The following is a 12,500-nucleotide window of genomic DNA, read 5'->3' as shown; positions in this document are numbered from 1 at the left end:
AGTATTTAGAAAACTAAAGTCCTGGTGGTGAAAATTTCAGAACTCTAACAGTAATAATAATAATAATAATAATAATAATAATAATAATAAATTGATGATGATGGTGGTGGTGATGGTAACTAACCAAAGGCGGGATGGCCCTCGTGTCGGGAGGGATCGGATGGTGTCTTCCTTTGTGGGAGAATTAATAGTAATAATAATAATAATAATAAGTAATTGATTATGATGATGGTGACTAACCAGATAATAATAATAATAATAATAATAAGTAATTGATTATGATGATGGTGACTAACCAGATAATAATAATAATAATAATAATAAGTAATTGATTATGATGATGGTGACTAACCAGATAATAATAATAATAATAAGTAATTGATTATGATGATGGTGACTAACCAGATAATAATAATAATAATAATAAGTAATTGATTATGATGATGGTGACTAACCAGATAATAATAATAATAATAATAAGTAATTGATGATGTTGATGGTGACTAACCAGATAATAATAATAAGTAATTGATTATGATGATGGTGACTAACCAGATAATAATAATAATAATAAGTAATTGATGATGATGTTGATGGTGACTAACCAGATAATAATAATAATAATAATAATAATAATAATAATAATAAGTAATTGATGATGTTGATGGTGACTAACCAGAGGCGGGATGGCCCTCGTGTCGGGAGGGATCGGATGGTGTCTTCCATTGTGGCAGAATAAATAATAATAATAATAATAATAATAATAAGTAATTGATGATGTCGATGGTGACTAACCAGATAATAATAATAATAATAATAATAATAATAATAATAATATATTTTTAGGCTGGCCATCTGTTGGGAGGGGTTGGATGGTGTCTTCCTTTGTGGCAGAATAAATAGTAATAATAATAATAATAACAATAATAATAATAATAATAATAATAATATATTTTTAGGCTGGCCATCTGTCGAGAGGGATCAGATGGTGTCTTCCTTTGTGGCAGAATAAATAGTAATAATAATAATAATAATAATAATAATATATTTTTAGGCTGGCCATCTGTCGAGAGGGATTGGATGGTGTCTTCCTTTGTGGCAGAATAAATAGTAATAATAATAATAATAATATATTTTTAGGCTGGCCATCTGTTGGGAAGGATTTAATGGTGTCTTCCTTTGTGGCAGAATTATTATTATTATAATAAGTAATTGATGATGGTGATGGTGACGAACCAGAGGCGGGATGGCAGGGTTTGCATGTTTATTTGCATTGCATTTGCATATTTATTTGCATTTGCATATTTATTTGCATTTGCATATTTATTTGCATTTGCAGGGTTTGCATGTTTATTTGCATTGCATTTGCATATTTATTTGCGTTTACATATTTATTTGCATTTTTGACTCCTTCCAGTGGCAGGGTTTGCATGTTTATTTGCATTGCATTTGCATATTTATTTGCATTTGCATTTTTCACTCCTTCTAGTGGCAGTGTTTGCATGTTTATTTGCATTGCATTTACATATTTATTTGCATTTGCATTTTTCACTCCTTCCATTGGCAGGATTTGCATGTTTATTTGCATTGCATTTACATATTTATTTGCGTTTGCATATTTATTTGCATTTGCATATTTATTTGCATTTGCATATTTATTTGCGTTTGCATATTTATTTGCATTTGTATGTTTATTTGTATTTGCATATTTATTTGTATTTGTATATTTATTTGCATTTGCATATTTATTTGCATTTGCAGTGTTTGCATGTTTATTTGCATAGCATTTGCATATTTATTTGCGTTTGCATTGTTTACTCCTTCCAGTGGCAGGGTTTGCATGTTTATTTGCATTGCATTTGCATATTTATTTGCATTTGCATATTTATTTGCGTTTGCATATTTATTTGCGTTTGCATATTTATTTGCATTTGCATATTTATTTGCATTTCTGCCTCCTTCCAGGTCTGCCACCATGCCCAGTGCCAGCGGCTGAACCGTGCGGCTCCGCTGCGCTTGTGCGAGTCGTGCGACGCACGCTTCCACGGCGACATGCACTTCGACCGACACATCCGCTTCGACCTGCCGCCCCAAGGTCAGTCGCCCTGGGGATGATGGGATTTGTAGTCATTAGGAAGGAACCTCAAAAGGTCATCTAGTCTGACCTCCTGCCTTTCTGCCTTGGTGTAAAGCCCTCCCGAAAGAGGCTCATCCAACCTCTGTTGGAAGGGGATCTGTAAGGAGAGGCGGATAATAAATTATTATTATTATTATTACTATTATTATTATATTATTATATTATTATTAGTAGTAGTAGTAGTAGCAGCAGCAGTAGTAGTGGTATTATTAGGATTATATTATTATTATTATTATTAGTAGTAGTAGTAGTAGTAGTGGTATTATTATTATTATTATAATATTAGTAGTGGTAGTGGTGGTATTATTACTATTATTATTATTATATTTTTATTAGTAGTAGTAGTAGTAGTATTATTATATTATTATTAGTAGTAGTGGTATTATTAGTATTATTATTTTATTATTATTATTATTAGTAGTGGTGGTGGTATTATTATATTATTATTATTAGTAGTAGTAGTAGTAGTAGTAGTGGTATTAGTAGTAGTAGTGGTATTATTAGTATTATTATTATATTATTATTATTATTATTAGTAGTAGTAGTAGTAGTAGTGGTGGTATTATTAGTATTATTATATTATTATTATTATTAGTAGTAGTAGTACTGGTGGTATTATTATATTATTATTATTATTAGTAGTAGTAGTAGTAGTAGTAGTACTGGTGGTATTATTAGTATTATTATATTATTATTATTATTATTATTAGTAGTAGTAGTAGTAGTAGTGGTGGTATTATTAGTATTATTTTTATTATATTATTATTATTAGTAGTATTATTATCATTATGATCTAGTCCTGCTCCATTCAGAACTAAAGCCCTCCCAAAAGAGGCTCATCCATCCTATGTCGGAAGGGGATCTGTAAGGAGAGGCGGATAAATTATTATTATTATTGATGTAATTATTATCAATAATAATACTAATAATAATAATACCTATTGCTGATTGTATTTCTCTTCCAGGGCCGGTCCTGGCGCGGAACGTCTCCACGCGCTCCTGCCCGCCGCGCACCAGCCCGGCCTCGGACGTCGAAGAGGAAGGGGACGGTACCGCCGAGGGAAAAGGGTGAGCCGTTGAGACAAGAGGAACTCCTTGCCGCTGGAAAGCTAGCCCTGCTTCCCTGAGAAGCTGCATCTCCGCATGCGGGGAGGACTCGACCCTCCTCTTCCTTTTCCTCTGACTCGTTCCCTTCTTTCTCCTTTTCTCTATGGGATTGACAGGCAGGCGATAATAATAATAATAATAATAATAATAATAATAATAATAATATAAAATATGTATTATATAATAATTTACTATTATTATGATTGCTTTGACTCTTCTTATTATTAAGTAATAATAATAATAATAATAATAATAATAATAATAATAATTGCTTTTATCCCTGACTTCCCTATGTGTTTATGCATTGCTAATAATAGTATTAATAAGAATAAGAATAGCTAATATAATATAATATATAATAATGTACTATTATGATTGCTTTGACTCTCCTTCTATGTACTCTCCTTATTATTAAATAATAATAATAATTATAATTATCCCTGACTTCCCTATATGTCTACGCATTGCTAATAATAGTATTAATAATAATGATAATGGCTAATAATATAATATATAATAATGTACTATTATTATGATTGCTTTGACTCTCCTTCTATGTCTGTGCATTGCTAATAATAATAATAATAATAATAATAATAATAATTGCTTTTATCCTTGACTTCCCTATATGTCCATGCATTGCTAATAATAATAATAATAATAATAATATATATAATAACTTACTATTATTATGATTGCTTTGACTCTCCTTCTATGTCTGTGCATTGCTAATAATAATAATAATAATAATAATAATAATAATAATTGCTTTTATCCATGACTTCCTTTTATGCATTGCTAATAATAATAATAATATAATATAATATAATATATAATAATGTATTATTATTATGATTGCTTTGACTCTCCTATCTGTGCACTGCTAATAATAATAATAATAATAATTTTAATTATATAATTTTTTAAAATTTACTATTACTAATATTATGAAATTTACTATATTATTATATTAATATTATTATTATTATTATTATTAATATATAATAATGTACTATTATTATTATTGCTTTGACTCTCCTTCTATGTCTGTGCATTGCTAATAATAATAATAATAATAATAATAATAGTTGCTTTTATCCTTGACTTCCCTATATGTCTATGCATTGCTAATAATAGTATTATTAATAATAATAATAATTGCTAATAATAATAATATAATATATAATAACTTACTATTATTATGATTGCTTTGACTCTCCTTCTATGTCTGTGCATTGCTAATAATAATAATAATAATAATAATAATAATAGTTGCTTTTATCCTTGACTTCCTTTTATGCATTGCTAATAATAATAATAATAATAATAATATAATATATAATAATGTATTATTATTATGATTGCTTTGACTCTCCTATCTGTGCACTGCTAATAATAATAATAATATAATATATAATAACTTACTATTATTATGATTGCTTTGACTCTCCTTCTATGTCTGTGCACTGCTGATAATAATAATAATAATAATAATAATAATAGCTTTTATCCTTGACTTCACTTTATGTCTACGCATTGCTAATAATAATAATAATAATAATAATAATAATAATAATAGTAATTGCTAACAATATAATAAAATATATAATATGTACCGCGAGCCTGCATTCCGGGGACGCCGGATCTGCGTTATTTGAAACCGCGGATACGGAGTCCCTTCTTTCGGATCCCGGTATCCGCGAAATCATAAAACGGCGGAGTACTATTATTATGATTGCTTTGACTCTCCTTCTATGTCTGTGCATTACTAATAATAATAATAATAATATAATTTTTTAAATTTACTATTATTATGATTGCTTTGACTCCTATGTCTGTGCATTGTTAATAATAATAATTATTATTATATAATTTATTATTATTATTATTATTATTATATAATTTATTATTATTATTATTATTATTGTTATTATTGTTGTTATTATTGTCCTCTTTCTGCAGGGACCGAAAGAGCTCCGCTTTGAAGCTCCCCAAGAAGAAAGCCCGGAGGAGACACACCGACGTAAGCGGGGGGACGATGGGACCCCCAAAGGTCATCTAGCCTGACCCCCATCCTGCCCAACGTTATGATCCATTGACTACATAGACCATCGTCCCCATCTCTTTTTTTGCAGGATCCCAGCAAGGAATGCTTCACCTTGAAGTTCGACTTCAGCCTCGACGTTGAGACGGAGATCGTGCCGGCCATGAAGAAGAAGGCGCTCGGGTAATCAATAATCAATAATCAATAATAGTAGTAATAATAATAATAATAATAGCAATAATAATAATAATAGTAATTTTTACCTTCTTCCTCAAGTAGAACAGAGTTAAAATACATAGATAGAAATAGAAGACCATTAAGACACATAGATGATGGTGATGATGATGATAATAATAATATAATAATAATAATAATAACAATAATAATAACAATAATAATAATGTAATATTAGTATCTTAATATAGTTATTGAGCCTATGTTTCTAATAATAATACTAATACTAATAATACTAATAATTAATAATTAATAATAATAATAATAATGTAATATTAGTATTTGAATATTTATTACTTCTTCCTTCCAGGGAAGTCCTCCTCCCGGTCTTTGAGCGGAAGGGCATCGAGGTGGCCAGAGTGGACGTGTACCTGGACCAGTCCCACACCCCGCTCTCCCTCCACTTCGAGGCCTATCGCTTCGGGGGCCACTACCTGCGGGTCAAAGGTCAGCAGGGAGGGACCCTCAAGGGCCATCAAGTCTGACCCCAAGGGTCATCTAGCCTCTCCATCAATGGAGTTGGAAGGGGAACCCCAAGGGTCATCTAGTCTGGCCCCCAAAGGTCATGGAAGGGGACCCCCCAAGGGTCATTGTGTCTGACCCCATTCGGTTAGCTAGTCTGACCCCCTTTGGTCATCTAGTCTGATCCCCTTTGGTCATCTAGCTTCTCCTTCACTAGAGTTAGAAGGGGAACCCCAAGGGTCATCTAGTCTGACCCCATTTGGTCATCAAGTCTGACCCCCAAGGGTCATCCAGCCTCTCCTTCACTAGAGTTGGAAGGGGAACCCCATGGGTCATCTAGTCTAACCCCCAAGAGTCATGGAAGGGGACCCACAAGGGTTGTCATGTCTGACCCCATTTGGTTATCTAGTCTGACTCCCAAGGGTCATCTAGCCACTCCTTCACTGGGGAGTGGAAGGGGAACCCCAAGGGTCATCTAGTCTGACCTCCAAGGGTCATGGAAGGGGAACCTCAAGGGTCATCTAGTCTGACTCCATTTGGTTATCTAGTCTGACCCCAAGGGTCATCTAGTCTGACCCCCAAGGGTCATGGAAGGAGACCCTCAAGGTCATCATGTCTGACCCCATTCAGTCATCTAGACTGACCCCCAAGGGTCATCTAGCCTCTCCTCCAATAGAGTTGGAAGGGGACCCCCAAGGGTCATCTAGTCTGACCTCCAAGGATCATGGAAGGAGTCCTAAAGGGTCATCGAGTCTGACCCCATTCGGCTATCTAGACTGACCCCATTTGGTCATCGAGTCTGACCCCCAAGGGTCATCTAGCCTCTTCTTCACTAGAGTTGGAAGGGGAACCCCATGGATCATCTAGTCTGACCTTATTTGGTCATCAAGTCTGATCCTCAAGGGTCATCTAGCCCCTCCTTCAATAGAGTTGGAAGGGACCCCCAAGGGTCATTGACTCTGACCTCATTTGGTCATCTAGTCTGACCCCCAAGGTTCATCCAGCCTCTCATTCACTAGAGTTGGAAGGGGAACCCCATGGATCATCTAGTCTGACCCCCAAGGCTCATGGAAGGGGACCTCCAATGGTCATCGAGTCTGACCCCCAAGGGTCATCCAGCCTGTCTACTAGAGTTGGAAGGGGAACCCTTGGGTCATCTAGTCTGACCTCCAAGGGTCATGGAAGGGTCATTCATCATGTCCTACTCCATTCAGTTATCTAGTCTGACCCCCAAGGGTCATGGAAGGGGACCCCCAAGGGTCTTCGAGTCTGACCTCATTTGGTCGTCAAGTCTGACCCCCAAGGGTCATCCAGTCTCTCCTTCACTAGAGTTGGGAGGGGAACCCCAAGGGTCATCAGGTCTGACCCCGAAGGGTTAAGTAAGCGGACCCCCAAGGGTCATCATGTCTAACTCCATTCGGTTATCTAGTCTGACCCCATTTGGTCATCTAGTCTGACCCCAAGGGTCATCTAGCCTCTCCTCCATTAGAGTTGGAAGGGGAACCCCAAGGGTCATTCAACATGTCTGACTCCATTCAGTTATCTATTCTGATCCTAAGGGTCATCTAGTCTGACCCCCAAGGGTCATGGAAGGAGACCCTCAAGGTCATCATGTCTGACCCCATTCAGTCATCTAGACTGACCCCCAAGGGTCATCTAGTCTGACCTCCAAGGATCATGGAAGGGGACCTCCATGATCATGGAAGGGGACCTCCAGGATCATGGAAGGGGACCTCCAAGGGTCATCTAGTCTTACCCGCAAGGGTCATCCAGCCTCTCCTTCACTAGAGTTGGAAGGGACCCCCAAGGGTCATTGACTCTGACCTCATTTGGTCATCTAGTCTGACCCCAAGTGTCATCTAGCTTCTCCTTCACTAGAGTTGGAAGGGGAACCCCAAAGGTCATCTAGTCTACCTCCAAGGATCATGGAAGGGGACCCCCAAGGGGAACCCCATTGATCATCTAGTCTGACCCCAAGTGTCATCTAGCTAAACCATTCAGTTATCTATTCTGACCCCAAGGGTCTTCTTGTCTGACCCCCAAGGCTCATGGAAGGGGACCCCCAAGGGTCATTGGGTCTGACCCCGAGTGTCATCTTGCCTCTCCATCAATAGAGTTGGAAGGGGAACCCCAAGGGTCATCTAGTCGGGCCCCCAAGGGTCATGGAAGGGGACCCCCAAGGGTCATCGAGTCTGACCCCATTTGGTTATCTAGTATGACCCCATTTGATCATCTAGTCTGACCCCAAGGGTCATCTAGCCTCTCTTTCACTAGAGTTGGAAGGGGACCCCCAAGGGTCATCAAGTCTGAACCCGAAGGCTCATGGAAGGGGACACCCAAGGGTCATCATGTCTAACTCCATTCGGTTATCTAATCTGACCCAATTTGGTCACTAAGTCTGACCAGTCTCTCCTTCAGTAGAGTTGGAAGGGGACCCCCAAGAGTCATCTAGTCTGACCTCCAAGGGCCATGGAAAAGGACACCCAAGGGTCATCGTGTCTGACACCATTCAGTTATCTAGTCTGACCCCAAGGGTCATCTAGCCTCTCCATCAATGGAGTTGGAAGGGGAACCCCATGGGTCATCTAGTCTGACCTCCAAGGGTCATGGAAGGGGACCCCCAAGGGTCATCTAGTCTGACCCCCAAGGATCATCCAGCCTTTCCTTCACTAGAGTTAGAAGGTGAACCTCAAGGGTCATCTAGCCTGACCCCCAAGGGTCATGGAAGGGTCATTCATCATGTCTGACTCCATTCAGTTATCTAGTCTGACCCCAAGGGTCATGGAAGGGGACCCCCAAGGGTCATCGAGTGTGACCCCATTTGGTCATCTAGTCTGACCCCCAAGGGTCATCCAGCCTTTCCTTCACTAGAGAATACGGAGTTTCTTCTTTCGGATCTCGGTATCCGCGAAATCATAAAATGGCGGAGTACTATTATTATTATTGCTTTGACTCTCCTTCTATGTCTGTGCATTGCTAATAGGGTCATCTAGTCTGACCTCATTGAAGCCTTGCTTTCTCTCCTCCGTTTGCAGCCAAACCCGGGGAGGAGCTGAAGGTGGAGCAGGCGGTCAAGGACCTGCGGTCACTCAGCCTGCCCCTCCTGCGGCCGCTGCCTGGACAGAGCCCCCCGCCGCTCCCAAGCGCTTCCTCTCTGGACCGGGTGGAGACGGTCCCACTCCGCAGGGAGAGCGCCGACATCCTGGTAAAGAGAGGGGAGAACAATCGGGTTCGGGCCGGGCTCCACACCAATGGAGAGAGTAGGGAACACTGGGATGCCTGTGGTGGAGGAAAAACAGAAAATCTAGTCCTCGTATGAAAGCATTCTCTTGGGTGGTGGGTAGTGTGGTGTTTGTGGAGAACATTCCACACCAATGGAGAGAGTCAGGAACACTGGGGTGCCTGTGGTGGAGGAAAAACGGAAAATGTAGTCCTCGTATGAAAGCCTTCCCTTGGGTGGTGTTTGTGGAGGACATTCCACACCAATGGAGAGAGTCAGGAACCCTGGGGTGCCTGTGGTGCAGGAAAATCTAGTCCTCATATGAAAGCCTTCCCTTGGGTAGTGGGCAGTGTGGTGCTTGTGGAGGACATTCCACACCAATGGAGAGAGTCAGGAACACTGGGGTGCCTGTGGTGGAGGAAAAACAGAAAATCTAGTCATCGTATGAAAGCTATGACTAGATTTTCTATTTTTCCTCCACCACAGGAACCCCAGTGTTCCTGACTCTCACCATTGGTGTGGAATGTCCTCCACAAACACCTTGGGCGGTGTTTGTGGAGGACATTCTACACCAATGGAGAGAGTCGGGAACACTGGGATGCCTATGGTGCAGGAAAATCTATTCCTCGTATGAAAGCCTTCCCTTGGGTGGTGTTTGTGGAGGACATTCCACGCCAATGGAGTGAGTCAGGAACACTGGGATGCATGTGGTGGAGGGGAAAAGCAGAAATTCTAGTCATCGTATGAAAGCCTTCCCTTGGGTGGCGAGCAATGTAGTGTTTGTGGAGGATATTCCACACCAATGGAGAGAGTCAGGAACCCTGGGGTGCCTGTGGTGCAGGAAAATCTAGTCCTCGCATGAAAGCCTTCCCCTGGGTAGTGGACAGTGTGGTGCTTGTTGTGGAGGGTGGTGTTTGTGGAGGGCATTCCACCCCAATGGAGAGAGTCATGAACACTGGGATGCCTGCAATGGAGAGAGTCAGGAACACTGGGGTGCCTGCGGTGGAGGGAAAAAACAGAAAATCTAGTCCTCGTATGAAAGCCTTCCCTTGGGCGGTGTTTGTGGAGGACATTCCACACCAATGGAGAGAGTCGGGAACACTGGGATGCCTATGGTGCAGGAAAATCTATTCCTTGTATGCAAGACTTCCCTTGGGTAGTGGGCAGTGTGGTGCTTGTGGAGGAGGGTGGTGTTTGTGGAGGACATTCCACACCAATGGAGAGAGTCAGGAACATTGGGATGCCTGCAATGGAGAGTGTCAGGAACACTGGGATGCCTGCAGTGGAGGAATAAAACAGAAAATCTAGTCCTCGTATGAAAGCCTTCCCTTGGGTGGTGTTTGTGGAGGGCATTCCACACCAATGGAGAGAGTCAGGAACACTGGGATGCCTGCAATGGAGAGAGTCAGGAACTGGGATGCCTGCAGTGGAGGGAAAAACAGAAAATCTAGTCCTCGTATGAAAGCCTTCCCTTGGGTGGTGTTTGTGGAGGGCATTCCACACCAATGGAGAGAGTCAGGAACACTGGGATGCCTGCAATGGAGAGAGTCAGGAACACTGGGATGCCTGCAGTGGAGGGAAAAACAGAAAATCTAGTCCTCGTATGAAAGCCTTCCCTTGGGTGGTGTTTGTGGAGGGCATTCCACACCAATGGAGAGAGTCAGGAACACTGGGATGCCTGCAATGGAGAGAGTCAGGAACTGGGATGCCTGCAGTGGAGGGAAAAACAGAAAATCTAGTCCTCGTATGAAAGCCTTCCCTTGGGTGGTGTTTGTGGAGGACATTCCACAGCAATGGAGAGAGTCAGGAACACTGGGATGCCTGCAATGGAGAGAGTCAGGAACACTGGGATGCCTGTAGTGGAGGAAAAAAAACAGAAAATCTAGTCCTCGTATGAAAGCCTTCCCTTGGGGGGTGGGCAGTGTGGTGCTTGTGGAGGGCATTCCACACCAATGGAGAGAGTCAGGAACACTGGGATGTCAAAATATCATGTTACATAATGTAATGATGATAATAATTAGCCGTCTCTCAAAGAGATAAAAACACAATTAATACATGCATGCCATTGCCGTGCATCCTGGAAGCGAAAGCGGGGTCAAAGTGCATTCATTGTTTTCAATTGGGAGCGAAAGAGGGAAAGCAATCGGAGAACCAGGAAGTCCAGGTGTGCCAACCTGGCAGGCAGGTATCAAAGGTGAGCGTTGGCTGCCGTGGCGCTGCTCCTCTGCAAAGGTTTTTGCTCGTTCCTTACCTGGCAGAGTCCCCTTTGGGAGTTTTTCAAGTGGATGGCCATCTGTTGGGAAGGGTCAGATGGTGTCCTGCACAGTAAGGTTGGACTCGATTGCCCTTGTGGTCGCTTCCAAGTCTAGTGGAATGTGAATGGTGGCCTCAGAGTCCGGCAGAGTCTCCTCCTCTGGAGGTTTCTAAGCAGCGGCCGGATGGCCATCTGTCGGGATGGATCGGATGGTGTCGTCCTGCATGGGGTTGGTCTGGGTGGCCCTTGTGATCGCTTCCAGCTCTAGGATTCTATCTATCTGTCTATCTATCTATCTATCTATCTATCTATCTATCAATCTATCTATTTCTCTCTATTTATCAACTATATAATAATAATAATAATAATAATATAAAAATAATATAAAAATAATATATATATAATAAAAATAAAGATTAATATTATTATTATAATAAAAAGTATAAATAATAATAATAAATTATATAAAATGAATTGTATCAAATATTTTTTATAAAAAATTTAAATAATAATATAATAATAATAATAAAGATTAATAATTAATAATAACAATATCAAAATAATATATATTAATAATAATATAAAAATAATATAATAATATATAATATATATAAATATATAATAAAAATAATAATAATGATTAATAATAATAATATAAAAATTATTAAAAATAATAAATTAGATAAAATAAATTAGATAAAATATTTTTTATAAAAAATATAAATAATAATATAATAATAATGATTAATAATAATATAAAAATTATAAAAATAATAGTAAATTATATAAAATAAATTATATAAAATATATAAATAATAATTATTAATAATAATATAAAAATAGTAATAAAGATTAATAATAATAGTAATATAATAATAATAATAATAATTTATATAAAATATTTTTATAAAAAATTATAAATAATAATAATATAAAAATAATAATAAAGATTAATAGTACTAATATAAAGATATAATAATAAATAATATAAAATTATCAAAATAATAATAAATTATATGAAATAATATTTATTTATTTTATT

General features: G+C 38.6%; 1 protein-coding gene across 3 annotated transcripts in view; it reads left to right on the top strand.

Annotated features, from left to right (window-relative positions):
* PLEKHG5 (pleckstrin homology and RhoGEF domain containing G5) overlaps positions 1-12,500 on the top strand; it is a 49,244-nt gene that overhangs the window by 11,430 nt on the left and 25,314 nt on the right. For all 3 annotated transcript variants that reach the window (XM_067472848.1, XM_067472850.1, XM_067472849.1), the window contains exons 2-7: positions 1,966-2,095; positions 3,103-3,205; positions 5,207-5,267; positions 5,380-5,471; positions 5,833-5,969; positions 9,020-9,189. In XM_067472848.1, the coding sequence (XP_067328949.1) occupies positions 1,966-2,095; positions 3,103-3,205; positions 5,207-5,267; positions 5,380-5,471; positions 5,833-5,969; positions 9,020-9,189 (693 nt within the window). The remainder of the gene's footprint in view (positions 1-1,965; positions 2,096-3,102; positions 3,206-5,206; positions 5,268-5,379; positions 5,472-5,832; positions 5,970-9,019; positions 9,190-12,500) is intronic.

The sequence above is a fragment of the Anolis sagrei genome, chromosome 13 (assembly GCF_037176765.1).
Source record: "Anolis sagrei isolate rAnoSag1 chromosome 13, rAnoSag1.mat, whole genome shotgun sequence".
NCBI classification, from domain to species: Eukaryota; Metazoa; Chordata; class Lepidosauria; order Squamata; family Dactyloidae; genus Anolis; species Anolis sagrei.
This window is presented reverse-complemented; position numbering and strand designations above follow the sequence as displayed.